Below are 14,583 nucleotides of genomic sequence, written 5' to 3'. Positions count from 1 at the left end.
TTCATAAACTTTACTGAAATTTTAAATTCCACTCAGATTGCCAACTAAAGTAAGGTAAACTAATCTTATCTACTGTTGTTGCCCGTCTCATTCAGTAGCAGTTGCCGACCGCTGAGACATTTATTTCATCAAAATTACCTATTTACAATGAACGTTATCCTCCATTCAATGAAAGTTTTATTCAAAAGCAGTTAAGTGCTCAATCACTTAAAATTAAGCATCCAAATAATCACTTATACCTTTCCACGTGCGTGTAACTTCAGGATTTTCATTTTTTATTTGTATATTCACGCACACACACACACACACACACACACACACACACACACACACACACACACACACACACACACACACACACACTTACTTCGCTTATCTATGCATGTGTATTTGCAGAATATGTGTATATATGTATAAATATTTATACATACATACATACACACACGCAAACACACCCGTGTGTATATATATATATATATATATATATATATATATATATATATATATATATATATATGTGCACACACACACACATATATACATACATACAAACATATATATATGCATGTATGTATGTATATATATAAAAATATGTATATGTATGTATACATGTAAATATGCTGTAAATATATGTATATATATGCATACATACATTATATATATATGTTTAGAGGTAGGTAGCAAATTGTTAAGGAAGTGCACATACACATACACTCAAACACACACACACATACACAAAAACACACACACATACACACATATATATACATATATGTGTGTGTATATATTATATATTTAAATATACACTCTCTCGGAGTAGGTTTTGTCTCCTAATTGCAAAGATGGGTCGTGGTTTAGTCTACATTACTCCGTGAGAAGCATACGGTGATTTTCTTGCTTTCTCTGATGCATATACATTTCTCCCTGGATGGGATGCCGGTCCGTTGCAGGATTACTCATTTTTATCAGCTGTGTAGACTAGAACAACGTGAAATAAAGTGTTTTGCTCAAGAAATCAATGTATCACTCGGTCCCGGAATCGAAACTGCTATCTTACAGTCATAAGTCCAACGTCCCTAACAACTAAGCTTTTCAGATCCCCAATTGTAAAAGTAAATTCCAAAAATTGTAATGTTTTTCAATAAGTAGTCAAAGAGGTAAGAGTGTCTTGTTATATACTTTCATTCGTCAATGATAATGTCATCAATCATTTCAGCATCAAAAATGCGCACATTTAACCAATCAAAAGTTACTGCATTTATCGATAAACCACGCGATTGAGTACAGATAAATAGAAAGAAACAAAGGAAATTTGGATGAAAGCGTTAAAGAAGGAAAAAGAGAGGAGGAAAGGGGTAATAAAAAAAAAAGACATAAGCTTTCATTTAACATTAAATGTTAAAATAAATAAATAACATAAATATCTAGAAGTAATTTCGTGGATTTAACTTAAAGGTCAATTTGATAAATAATTTTATTTACCTATAAGGGCAGAGAAAAAGCCGCAGAACAGCAGGAGAATCTCCAACAAATTCATGGTAGGTTGTATAATATTATGCTACTATCTTCAGGGGTTTGAAGGCTGCAATTAGAAATGAGGGAGAAAACATTTAATTAGATTTTTATGACAACCAAATGAAATGATAAATTAGTATCAATGAGGTTGGAAAGAGGTAAAAAAAAAAACAAAGAAGATTTCAAGCAACAAAAAAATGAAGCGCTCAACTCGCTGACCAAATACCTCGAATCACAGTTCTGTCTTGAAAAGCAGAATGTATAATATAGTTCTAGATCAGCGGTGTCAAAGTCATTTTAATTTACGGGACACATTTGATCAATTTGATCTCAATTTGATCTCAAGTGGGCCGGAACAATGAAATCATGGCATAAGAACATATAAATAGCAATTTCAAAATTTTCCCTTTGTTTTAGAGTAAAAAAGTGCATTCTGAAAATTTTGTTTTTTGCAAAACATTGAACAAATGAAAGTGAGAACTGTTAAAGAAGACTAAGATATCACACAGCTTTATATCTGAGATATCACACAGCTATATATCACACATATACATGCATGCAATTTATATATAAAAAAAAACACTTTGAAAAACATTTAGAAACACTTTTATTTTTCATTCTTTATTTTCAATATGTTCCTGAAACTTGGCATCTTTTCTCCTTCACAAGCGCATCAACATCAGGCGTCAAATCCTGAGTGGAAGCCAATTTCAGGATGTCATTTAGGTGCTTAAGTGTGATCCTTGATCCTTCTTTTATTGATGCTCATTACAGAAAAAAAAACTTGTTCACAAACGTAGGTAGTCCCGAACACGCACTAAACTTTCACAGCAAGGGCTGTCAATATGGGGTACTTTTACAAGAAATCCTAATGAAATGTATCCAAGTCCACCGAGGTGAATTTGTTCTTCATGTCTGAATCAAACTGCAAGTCAATCATTTCAAATTAGATATTTACGGGCAGAAAAGAGGCGTTGATTATAAATGACGAGCGAAAAACTGTGAAATTTGTCTCAAGTTCATCAAAAATCTGAAACCGTTGCTGAAACTCCCGCAGCAATCCCATGATATTGTCTTTGTATCGATTCATGTCAACATTATCTGCGGTCGCAACCACATCTTTTAGACAACGAAAATAAGCAGGGTCACCACCTGACAGTTGTGTCTCCCACAAAGTTAGCCTCAACTTGAATGCGCTTATGCTTTCAAAATTCTGTGTGACAACATTTTTACGGCCTTGCAGCATTTTGTTCAGATTATTCAACTGCTCTGTAATATTCACGATAAATGCTAAATCTTGCAGCCATTCTGGTGATTGAAATTCTAACACCAGTTTACCCTTTTCCTCCATGAACCGTTCTATTTCTTTTTGTAGATTAACGAAACACTTCAACATAGCACCTCGGCTTAACCACCTTACCTCGGTGTGATACGGCAAGCCATAGGTAACGCCTATATCGCTGAGAAGATTGTCAATCTGACGGTAATTCAAACTTCTAGTTTGGATGAAATTAACAGTTCGGACAACTATTTCCATGACGTGATCCACTTTGAACGACTTGCAATACAATGTCTCCTGGTGCAAAATGCAGTGAAATATTCAAAAATTACGCCTTCCATTTGCAGTCTGTACTTTCTCTCTGAACTGCGTCACAACACCTGATTTTTTCCCCAATCATTGATGGAGCGCTATCTGTAGCCATACTGACAGCACGGGCCCAGTCCACTCCGACCCTGTGCAGTGCCCCAACTATCTAAACTATCTAAACGAGAGAAGGAACTGTTAATAGTAGTATGTGCAGATACAGTTGTGGTGGACGCAGTATAAGTGATGAAGTGTGGAAAGATGAGTGTTATGTGGGTGCTTGAGAGGTACAAGTACGAAACCAGATAGCTCCGAGGGACAGAGGCCATGCGTTTTTTTTTGTCTTTTGTGGGTGCAAAATAGCTTCTCTATTGTTTATGATATTTATGGGACATGAAAGGAGACGAGATTATGAAGTTTGTTCACAAACATATTCTCCTTTCTCTCTTTCTTCAGTTGTCTCCTCCTCTGTCATATGTATGCATAAGTAATAGGTATATATATATATATATACATACATACATGCATACATGCATACATACGTACGTACGTATGTATATATATATATATATATATATATATATATATATATATATATATATATATAAATGTAAGTATATGTATGTATGTAAAAATGACAACTATGTACAGCTGAAAATTTCTTACTTTAGCTACGACAACTAATAATTTAAATGCTAATGTGGAGTTAATCTCTAAATGCTGCCATCAAAACAGGTTTTATTTTGGTAAATTACAATGATATGACACTAGATTGATTGTCAGAATGTTAGCATTAAGACCAGCAACAAGTTTAAAATTAGACGAGTGTCTGGGACATGTCGTTAGTCAGCAACATGTCGTTAGCATTGTAGATAATTCTCAGCAATATGTGATATATACTTATAATATGCATGAAGTATATATATTAACATTTCTGTGTATGTATGTGTCTGCGTTTGCCTGCGCGCGTGTAAACAGAAAAATAAGCAGATCGGATCACAAGAAGCAGTCAATTCACGCATTTATCGCTTGCTGATTGTTCGTGGACTCGAAACAAATTTAAACATAGAAAAATAACAAATATAACGTCTTTTTACTGTATAAACTTCATAATCTTGTTGCCTCTCATGTCCCATGAGTACAATAGACAATGTAGTCGCCACCATACGCCCACAAAATCACATATTTTCTATCCCCTCTTCATCTCTGTCCTCACCCTTCTTTTGCTTTCTCTGTTTGTTGTTCTTCTAGAGATTTTGTACAGAGACGATCGAAATTAGTCAGTTGTTTGAGACAAATATGATTGTGATTGCCTTAATGTTTATGCTCGTATATGAATAGACGTGGTACGAATGGGATTGTGTTTCCATACGTATAAATATATGTGTTCAACTGTGTGCTGTGCTTTTGTAAGTGTGTGCATGTACGCGTATGTGCATGTATGTGCGCTCGTGCGTGAGTGTCTGTATGCGTTTGTGTGTGTTTATTTATGTATGCTTGTTCGATGTGTGTGTTCATTGTGACTTATTGCTTATATGTCTGTCTGATTGTGTCAATGTCCATGTGTGTTTCTGAGTACTTGAACGTGATATACTCACAGAAAGAGAGAGAGAGAGAGAGAGAGAGAGAGAGAGAGAGAGAGAGAGAGAGAGAGAGAGAGAGAGAGAGTTGTGGAGAGAGAGTAAGAGAGATAGAAAGAGAGAGGGAGAGTGAGTGAGATTAAGAAATAAATGGGTAAAGAGAGAGTGATTATGGGTTAATATATTTATGCGTGTGTGTGTGTGTGTGTGTGTGTGTGAGTATGAATTAAAGTGTCTCTATGAGTGAGGTATTCGGTGCGTAGCAGAATAATTAGAACATCGAACCCGATGCCATTGGGAATTTAGTAACATCCCTTTACGAGTTCGAATTCCTCCGGGGTTAAGTTTACCCGTCATCTCTGCTCTGGAATCGATAAAACATTGGACATAGATTCGATCGACGGTAAATTTGGACCAGTGATATAATAAAAAATCTTATGAATATTTTGTGTGTATGTGTGTCTGTCTCTGTACACAGCGTTTAGTGTGTTTACTCTATTGCGCATTTTCATGTAGATGAGGTTTATTATTAGGCGTATGTATTTGTGTGTGTGTATGTAAGAGAGATAGAAAGTCTATATATTTGTATGCATGTGCACGAGCGTGTGTGTGTATGTGTCTATAGGCATTAATCTATGTATTTATGTATGTAGTTTTGACTTTATCGAGGCGCAAGACAGATAAACGGGGGTGGGGTAGAAAGAGAGAGAGAGAGAGAGAGAGAAGAAAAGAGAAAGAGCATCAGAATGAGAAAGACAGAGAGAGTGAGAAAGGGTCAATATGTTTGGGGGCATGAACACACTTGTGTGCCTGTGTATGAAAATGTATGTCAGCGACTGTGTGTGTGTGTGTACATATATGTATGCGTGCATGTGTGTGTGTATGTGTGTGTTCGTATGTTAGTAAATATATGTCTGAGTCTGCGTGAGTACGTTTGTGTGCGCTTGCGCCAGTTTCTGAGTGTATAATAAGTATGTTCTTATAACATTTGTTTGCGCACTTATATGAGTATGCGTGAGTGTGTGTGTGTGTGTGTTTATGTGTGTGTTCGTGTGTGCACCAGTCTCTGAGTGTATACAACGAGTATACATATACGTATTTGTATGTAAGTGTTTGTGTTTGTGCGTGTGTGTGTGTGGGTTTGTGTGTGTGTGCGCTTGTGCGTGCGTGCATGTGTGTACACGCGCATTTATTAGATTCATAGATGTTTGAAAGATCAAATGCTGAACAGAAATAAACCGATCTTTCTCTCTCTCTTGGACTGTCACCTCCCACTCCCACTCCCAACCTCAAAACCCACAAAACTGCTCAACTTAATTACTCATCACCATCTCATCCAAATAGTCATCCCGCCCCCCCCCCCTATTACCATTGACCAACTCAATTACACACATCACAACAAAAATCATCGCCACCACCACCACCACCACCACCACCACCACCACCAACAACAACAACACCATCATCACCACCATCATATTCATCACCATCACCAATACCTCGACGCTTTCCACTATAGGACAATTCAATATTGCACCACAACAATAACCACCACCGCTACCACCACCACCACCACCATAACAACTACCACCATCACCACCACTACCGCTTCTCTCCACCGATGAACCGCCATCACCATCAGCGTCTCCATTGATTTACTCCACTGTAGGCCAACTCAATTACGTACCACCACAAAAGTAACCACAACCGCCAGAACAACCAAAACCGGAATCACCACAACCGCACAATCACACAACTACTACTACTACCACAACCACTACCACAACCACTACTACTACCACTACAACTACCGTTACGTATTTGGCCCGCCATCGCCCCGTTACTATCCCACAAATAACATTTCAAACCCTCACAACTTAGCCATTGACATACATTACTATTTCACTTCCAGTCAATGACATATTTGCCCCACCCATGGTCACACAGTCCGCCTGTTGCTGTATCCCTACACCGAAGCTTATATCTCCTCACGCGACTGCGGATCGTCCAATCAAAAGTGGAGCTTCTACATGGTCATGCAATCTGGCAAAAGTAGCCGCTAAATCTTGCTCAATTTTTTACCATCTTAAAGCAGGAAAAAAAGCGCCTTAAGCACATCTGGTAATGAAGTCCCACATAACTCCAAAATAACAGGCTGGTCGCGGATGGAACGCCTTCGTTCATAGGTTTGTTCAAACAGGGTTGACGTGGAAGATGAGGACGACGACGACGACGACGTCTACGACGACGACGACGACCACCACCACCACCACCACCAACAACAACAACAAGTATAGCCAAAACTAAAGTCATAGTCCTTAGCGGCATTTCTTCCGTTTCTTTACGTTCTAGGTTCAAATTCTACCGGGACCGACTTTGCCTTTACTTTTAATTCGTTCGTGGAGTTGGGGGGGGGGGAGGTCGATAAAATAAATAAGTACCAGTTGAACACTGGGGATGTCGACGTAAATCGATTTACCCGTCCCCTTTAAAACTGCTGGCCTTGTGCCAACATTTGAAAACCGTTGTCCTTTGTTGTTCTCTCTCCGGCCTCAACCATATCCACCTCACCAGCCTAATGCTGCTTCTAATCATCATCGCTTGCTCATCACTTCTGTATAACAGTTTCCCCACTGCTGTGCGTTGAAAATTCACTGCCCAAGTAATTACCTCATCATTGCTATTCATACTTCCTTTGTAATATTAATGCAACAAATGATCACAACCGCCGCATTCAGATTTTGATTGCGAGATGGTTATAGCAGATTTTTGATCTTTTCTTTTTTCTTCGTTTGTTTGACTAAATTTTTTTTTATTTTTTAAATTTTGGTTGATTTCTGAAATTGCGATTTCTGTTGTTGTTGTTGTTGTTGTTGTTGTTGTTGTTGTTGTTGTTGTTGTTGTTGTTGTTGTTGTTGTTGTTGTAATTGTCATAGTTTATTTAGAGTTATGTTTGTCCATGCAAATATCGGTCCATGCAAGTATCTTTGTATACATCTATGCATTTAATCGTGTATGCCTGTGTATTTTCGCATTTACTATATAAAAACTAAAATAACTGTATATATATATATATATATATATATATATATATATATATATATATATATATATATATATATATATATATATACATATATATATATATATATATATATATATATATATATATATATATATATATATATATATATATATATATATATATATATATATATATGTATGTATATATATGTATATATATATATATATATATATATATATATATATATATATATATATATATGTATGTATGTATGTATGTATATATATATATATATATATATATATATATACATATATATATATATATATATATATATATGTATGTATGTATGTATGTATGTATATATATATATATATATATATATATATATATATATATATATATATATATATATATACATACACACATTTACATACATACACACACATACAGATACGCACGCACACATACACACGCATACGCATATATAATTAGACAGAGATACATAATACATTTACAACATACACTCATATATAGGAGGGTGTATGTGCGTGCGCGAGTATATATATATATATATATATATATATATATATATATATATATGTGTGTGTGTGTGTGTGTGTGTGTGTGTATATGTAAATTTTACTGTATTTATTTATCGATCAATCGATCTACCTGGTAATATATACATACACACATGCATAAATACTTGCTGGCATACATGCATATGTTTGTATATACGTATGCATATATGTATGTAAATATGCTTGTAAGCGTGCATGTTTGTACGTATGTTTGTTTGGGTGTGTACACAGAATATATATATATATATATATATACATGTATATGTGCATATATATATTTACATGTAAATATGTTTATACATGTATACACACATACATGCATAAGAGTATATATACATATGCACATACAAGTACACATATACAAATAAATGTGCATGATAGTATATACGCATAGATATATATGTGTGTGTGATTGTGTTTAGATGTTTGCGAATGGAGTTGTCTTTATGTGGATGCATTCGTGTAAGTCAACGTTTACATGGATTTGTTTGCAAAAAAGAGCGAGAGAAAGTGTATATGAGAGAGAGAGAGAGAGAGAAACAGAGAGAAAGAGAAAGAGTGAGAGGACGGAGAGATAGAGAAAAAGAGAAAAAAGGTAGAGAATCTGCGTGAGGTATAGTGAGAGCATGTGCGCATGATAGAATTACTGTAAAAGAGTTATCAGTAAAAGGAACATGGAACCAACAACGACAACAAGAACAACTTGGTGATGATGGTATATCAAGATTAAATTCCACATTGAAGTCACGAACAATTCCGCCATTTTCCTTTGCATTCTGGTTTTGATTTTTGTCTTTTGTTTCTTTGATTCATCAAAACTATATAATCAAGTTGTAATTCATACATGCTTATCTCTTTCTACTGAAATCCATCTATTAGGCGTATGATTTTTTATTCCCCTTCTACCCAGTTACCTCCTCAGTCTCACCCTCCGTTTTTTTTTTATCATTTGGAATGTTGCCAAGCGCTCAATGCACTCTGCCAGTCGGGTAATGCAGTTGGTAGAATGTAAATCCTTAGAATTACATACGGAATTAGAGGAAGACATTAGTGATGATTGCCTAGGAACATTATCAGGCGTCGATAAAAACATTCTGAGTAGTCACGACCAGAAGAGGTTCAAGTCTGGGATTATAAACAATTTCAATTTCCCCAAAATCTATGGATTGGTAATGCTACAGGGAAGCATTGATTGCTTGGATAAAATTCTATAGTCATGGCGATACTGGAGCTGCCACCATTTATCGATTTGTCAAATAACATTTATCAGAGGGGTTCGATAGATTCGATTCTCAGCCGGATCTATGTGAAAATAGAACCACTGCCTTCCTTTAGCAGATAAAAACAGGTGGTGTTCCTCTATTATGTTATGGTGAAGGAATTTGCATGGTGGATTTAATTGAAAGGTGTGAGGTTAGAGCAGAATTTTATTTAAGACACTCCGAATCTTCCTGCTCGGTTGTTTCCTCATTTTGGTGATTCTTAGAAGAAATCTACGTGAGAAAGAAACCTAAGGCGGTGAGCTGGCAGAAACGTTAGCGCGCCGGGCGAAATGCTTAGCAGTATTTCGTCTGCCGTTACGTTCTGAGTTCAAATTCCGCCGAGGTTGACTTTGCCTTTCATCCTTTCGGGGTCGATAAATTAAGTACCAGTTACGCACTGGAGTCGATGTAATCGACTTAATCCCTTTGTCTGTCCTTGTTTGTCTCCTCTATGTTTAGCCCCTTGTGGGCAATAAAGAAATAAACCTACGTGAGGACCGCTAAGTTACGAGACATGGCTTGATAGCAACATAAACAGAAACACAGACATTTACGCACACGTACTCCCCCTGTTTTTTTTTTGTGTGTGTATGTATATTTGTGCCCATGCGTATGTTCTACTAAAGTTGAACGTAGAAGTAAGGAGTTATGAAGCAGATTTTTTAAAATTACACAACATATCCACGCGTATATGTGCATTCTTTTGTATTACATGTATTCCTGGATATTTGAGCTAAAAGAGTGATTCTTCAATCAATGTTTCCCTGCATGGTTTAAAAAAATGTTCGTATATTTGTCTTGAAAGTTTGTATTCAACTACTGAGATATTCCCTATTGTAATTCGAGATGTTCGTTCCATATGTTAATAACCCCGTACGAAAAAGCTCCTGTCCAATATGTGTGTCTTCGTATTAAGTAAGGAGGTGGTGTATATAGGAATGAAAGCATTAATTCTTGTAAAATAACGTCTTTTGCATTATAACATTCTATCCTTGTCTATTGAAGCGTGTACGCATTGTTGCAAAGTATAGAATGGTCTTGTTGCACTGACAACTATCTCCCTCCCCACACTCTCTCTCAACATGTAGGCTATTAAATGCAGGAATTTATGCAGCTTTTTATCTATTACGAGTGAGTATCATAGAAGTTTCTTCCCTATATTTTTTTCTCTGTAATTCAATATAGTACATCACAAAGTAGATAAGCATATTCCATACGGTTTCACCCTTGGTTTTAGTTTATACTTGATCGCTGTTTACGATCACGCATAAAATCTCAAGCTTCTTTTTCTTAGTTACCTTACGAAGCTCAAAATGAAACTGAAGCTTCGATAGTCTATTTTTTCGATGAGAAAATGATTGCTTTGCCCCTTAATGTCTTAAATATCGTATTCCAGTAATTTGTCAAGGCTTTCAAGTTCCATGGTTTCTGTTTAAGCTGTATTTTGTTTCTGTTTAAGACGTATTCACCTTGGAATCATTGGTGTAGAAGCACACTTCTATTTTATGAGCATAGATCATCTCGGAGAACTAAGAAGAGAAGCAGGTCAAGTTTTATCACCTGCAAGATTGTGTTAGTGACTAAAAGGTCAAGGGATCAAACAGAAAGAATGACCATGATAGATCTGCCATAAATGTAGCTTAAGAGCAATTTGCCGTACAAACTCTTGGATTTCAATTCATGCAGAGTCAGTGCCTTGACAGTCAAAAGCTGTATTGGTGTGCAGAGCTATAGAACATTCTTTCTGTCGCCTGTCCAAGTAATTGCTCTATATTTAAGAAATGGTACATAGAAGGATTCTGAAATTTCGTTAGGTCGAAAGACAAATTGCCTCTGTTGTTCAGTTTGTTATTCTAATTATTGTATCTGGAAGAATGACATCACTGCATCTCCCATCTCTGAGCACGTGCATGTGAGGATCGCCCGAAAGCAGGAAATTCCGAGTGATGACATATAAAGTGATCTAAGCTAATGTACATAAAAAGTATGCTCTATTCGAGGTACTGGGTTCTCTTAATTTAACGGTAGAAATATTTTAAAGCATAATCTCATGACTATGTGCTTCTACACATGTATACACCCCTACACACACTCACACACATATATACACATACATACTCACGTACACACACACACACACATACATACATGCATATGCATTACGTACGTATGTATGCAGTTTGTGCGTTTGTGTGTGTGTGTGTATGAGAGAGAGAATGAGAGAGAGAGATAGAGAGATAGATAGATAGATAGATAGAGAGAGAGAGAGAGAGAGAGAGAGAGAGAGAGAGTGCGTGTGTGTGTGTGTGTGTGTGTGTGTGTGTGTGTGTGTGCGAGCGCGGGCGCATTGGGTGCGTAGAATTTATTTTGCAAGTTTCTTGATGCAAAACAACCGTATGCTGAAACATATTGCTATATTCTGAGAGTGTCATTGGGCCATTCTGTTATTCTGTTAAGAATCTCCCAAACAGCTATAGAATTACTGGAATTCAATCTTGAGTCATATTGACGTCAGAAGTTTTTGGAATATTGATTTTTAAGAATGATTAAATATAATTTAATCAATGATTTCTAAATTTTGGTACAAGGTTAGAAAGTCCGAGGAGAAGGTATAGTTTATTTAATTGAATATAGATTTTGAACGACATCGTCACGAAGAAAGGAATGCACTGACACCAGTATCTAACTTGCAGTTTATTTTATCGAAACTGTAAAGATGAAAAGCAATGTGGATCTCGGCGAGATTTGAACTTGGAACTTAGTTCAAGGAAATTACATTTCTTCTGAATCTCTAAAGATTCTTTCAATGCACCAAAACTGCACATGGAACTGCGCTGATATGTGCAGTGAAAGTAGGTCATGAAAATGTATTGAAATAATAATAATAATAATAATAATAATAATAATAATAATTTCTACTATTGGCACAGGATCTGAAATTTTTGGGGATAGGACTAGTCGATTATATCGACCCTAGTGTTTCACTGGTACTTAATTTATCGACCCCCGAAAGAATGAAAGGCAAAATCGACCGCGGAATTTGAACTCGGAAAGTAGCGTCGGGCGCAATACCGCTAAGCATTTCGTCCAGCGTGCTAACGATTCTACCAGCTCGCCGCCTTAATAATAATAATAATAATAATAATAATAATAATAATAATAATAATAATAATAATAATAATAATAATAATAATCACCATCATCATCATCATCATAATGATGATGATGATGATGATGATGGCAGTTTCATATTATGGCATAGGCCAGCAATTTTGGGGGAAAGAGTAAGTCGATTACATCGACCCAGTGTTCGACTGATACTCATTTCTTTGGCTCCGCAAGGATCAAACGCAAAGTCAACTTCGGCGGAATTTGAATTCCGGATGTAAAGAGCCGGAGGAAATGCTGCATACTTTTTGTCCGAGGAGCTAACGATCCTGACAGTTCCAAACGTAGAAACAGCTACGGTTGACTTATCTCTAAATACTATGAAAACATACAGCCTGCAAATCCATAATACTATTAGTATTATGGATTTGCGGATTGTTAACATTAATAATGTATAACACGAATAAGAACTTTCAATTCATAGAAGCAAACAAAACATTAAAAATATTTAAACATTTCCAATAAATAAATCAAATGTGGAGGAATGTTTACTAATCAATTGATGCTATGTCAAAGTACATTCAGCCTTATTGTAAATAATAGCTACATTCCATTTTACGCAGATATTTCAGTGATGCAATACACTTTATTTCGAACAAAACTAATATTCTAAGAAACTAGAAATTTGTGTACAGTTAAAGATTGCTAATTTGTACACTATTAAAGTAAATATTGAACTTCTCCGTTTAATATTTACTTTAGCAGTACACAAACTAAAAGTGAACACACCAAATATATAATGCACAAGGGCATTTATTATAAGAATGATATATGCAAGTTTTAAAATATAACCAAATTTGCGCCAGTGAAAATTTTACGTCCAGTTTATTATGTCGAGTATATACGCATTATCGTGCATTCATGTTTTCCGGATATGAATATGTGTGTGTACGTATATTATACATATATATATATATATATATAGATATACATGCACACACAGACACACACACACACACACACACACACACAACATACGTATATATCTATATATATATATATATCTATATATATATACATCGAACCCATGTAGTTGTTCAATAAGCTATTTAGCGTCTAAATAGGCGGATGAATTTGGGTGCGGGCAGTTTAGCTTAATGGTAAAGCGTTCAGGCAGTGTCTTTTGGGATGTGGGTTCGAGTCCAATGGCTGTTTGCTGACAAACTTTTCCGCCTTGTAAGGGCAATTTACCCAGTATCTCTGTTGTTTTAATGGCAATTCTGCGTTTGAAAAGATATAATTTTATTTGTATCGCACAATACACATTCCGGCGCCTCAAATACTTATCATTAAAATATTTACATAAACATGCTTTCTGTTCGACCTCCAAAAATATCTAAATTTGATCGAATTACAGATGTACATGCACAAAGCATGCATACATACGCCTATGAGTATATATATATGCATATATATATATATATATCTTTAGTTACATAACATACATATACATAATCACATTTATTATTCAGATAATATTTGAATATTTTGCTGCCTTCATTCATGAGCCTACAGTCATGTTAAAGCAGTACTTTTAGAGCTTTTTGTCGATAGTTTGACATATATTTTCTCGATCAGTGTTTATTGAATTAAGTTGCACTATGACGTACTGCTACGCAACACAATGTAGTAATTTACACCGCTATTCCTGATTACAGACAACAGCATACATACACACATATTCATTGTGTCTGTCCGTAGTTTCCTGTCTCACTTCTACGTTGTTCACCTTCACTTTTAATCCTTGCCTGTCAATCACGATAGTAGTATTTCCTACATCACTAACATAGCCAAAGTAGTAGTATCACGGAATTTAAAGTCTTGAGACTTCAAACGCGCGGAAACTATAATCAGTCTGGTTTCC

General features: G+C 35.7%; 2 protein-coding genes across 3 annotated transcripts in view; both read right to left on the bottom strand.

The window, feature by feature from the left end:
* LOC106871899 (uncharacterized) overlaps nt 1-14,583 on the bottom strand; it is a 108,603-nt gene that overhangs the window by 32,061 nt on the left and 61,959 nt on the right. For both annotated transcript variants that reach the window (XM_089338134.1, XM_089338135.1), the window contains exon 2: nt 1,483-1,582. In XM_089338134.1, the coding sequence (XP_089194260.1) occupies nt 1,483-1,537 (55 nt within the window). In that variant the 5' untranslated portion in view covers nt 1,538-1,582. The remainder of the gene's footprint in view (nt 1-1,482; nt 1,583-14,583) is intronic.
* Nucleotides 1,568-3,052, bottom strand: LOC106871894 (general transcription factor II-I repeat domain-containing protein 2-like). The gene is made up of 2 exons (XM_014918648.1): nt 2,474-3,052; nt 1,568-1,582 (listed from the first exon to the last, which is right to left on the bottom strand). Exons 1-2 carry the CDS (start codon nt 3,050-3,052, stop codon nt 1,568-1,570), a joined length of 594 nt encoding a protein of 197 aa, XP_014774134.1.

This window comes from Octopus bimaculoides, chromosome 20, assembly GCF_046866305.1.
Source record: "Octopus bimaculoides isolate indiv1 chromosome 20, ASM4686630v1, whole genome shotgun sequence".
NCBI lineage: Eukaryota > Metazoa > Mollusca > Cephalopoda > Octopoda > Octopodidae > Octopus > Octopus bimaculoides.
Note: the sequence above shows the minus strand (reverse complement) of the source record. Positions and strands in the feature narration are given on the sequence as shown.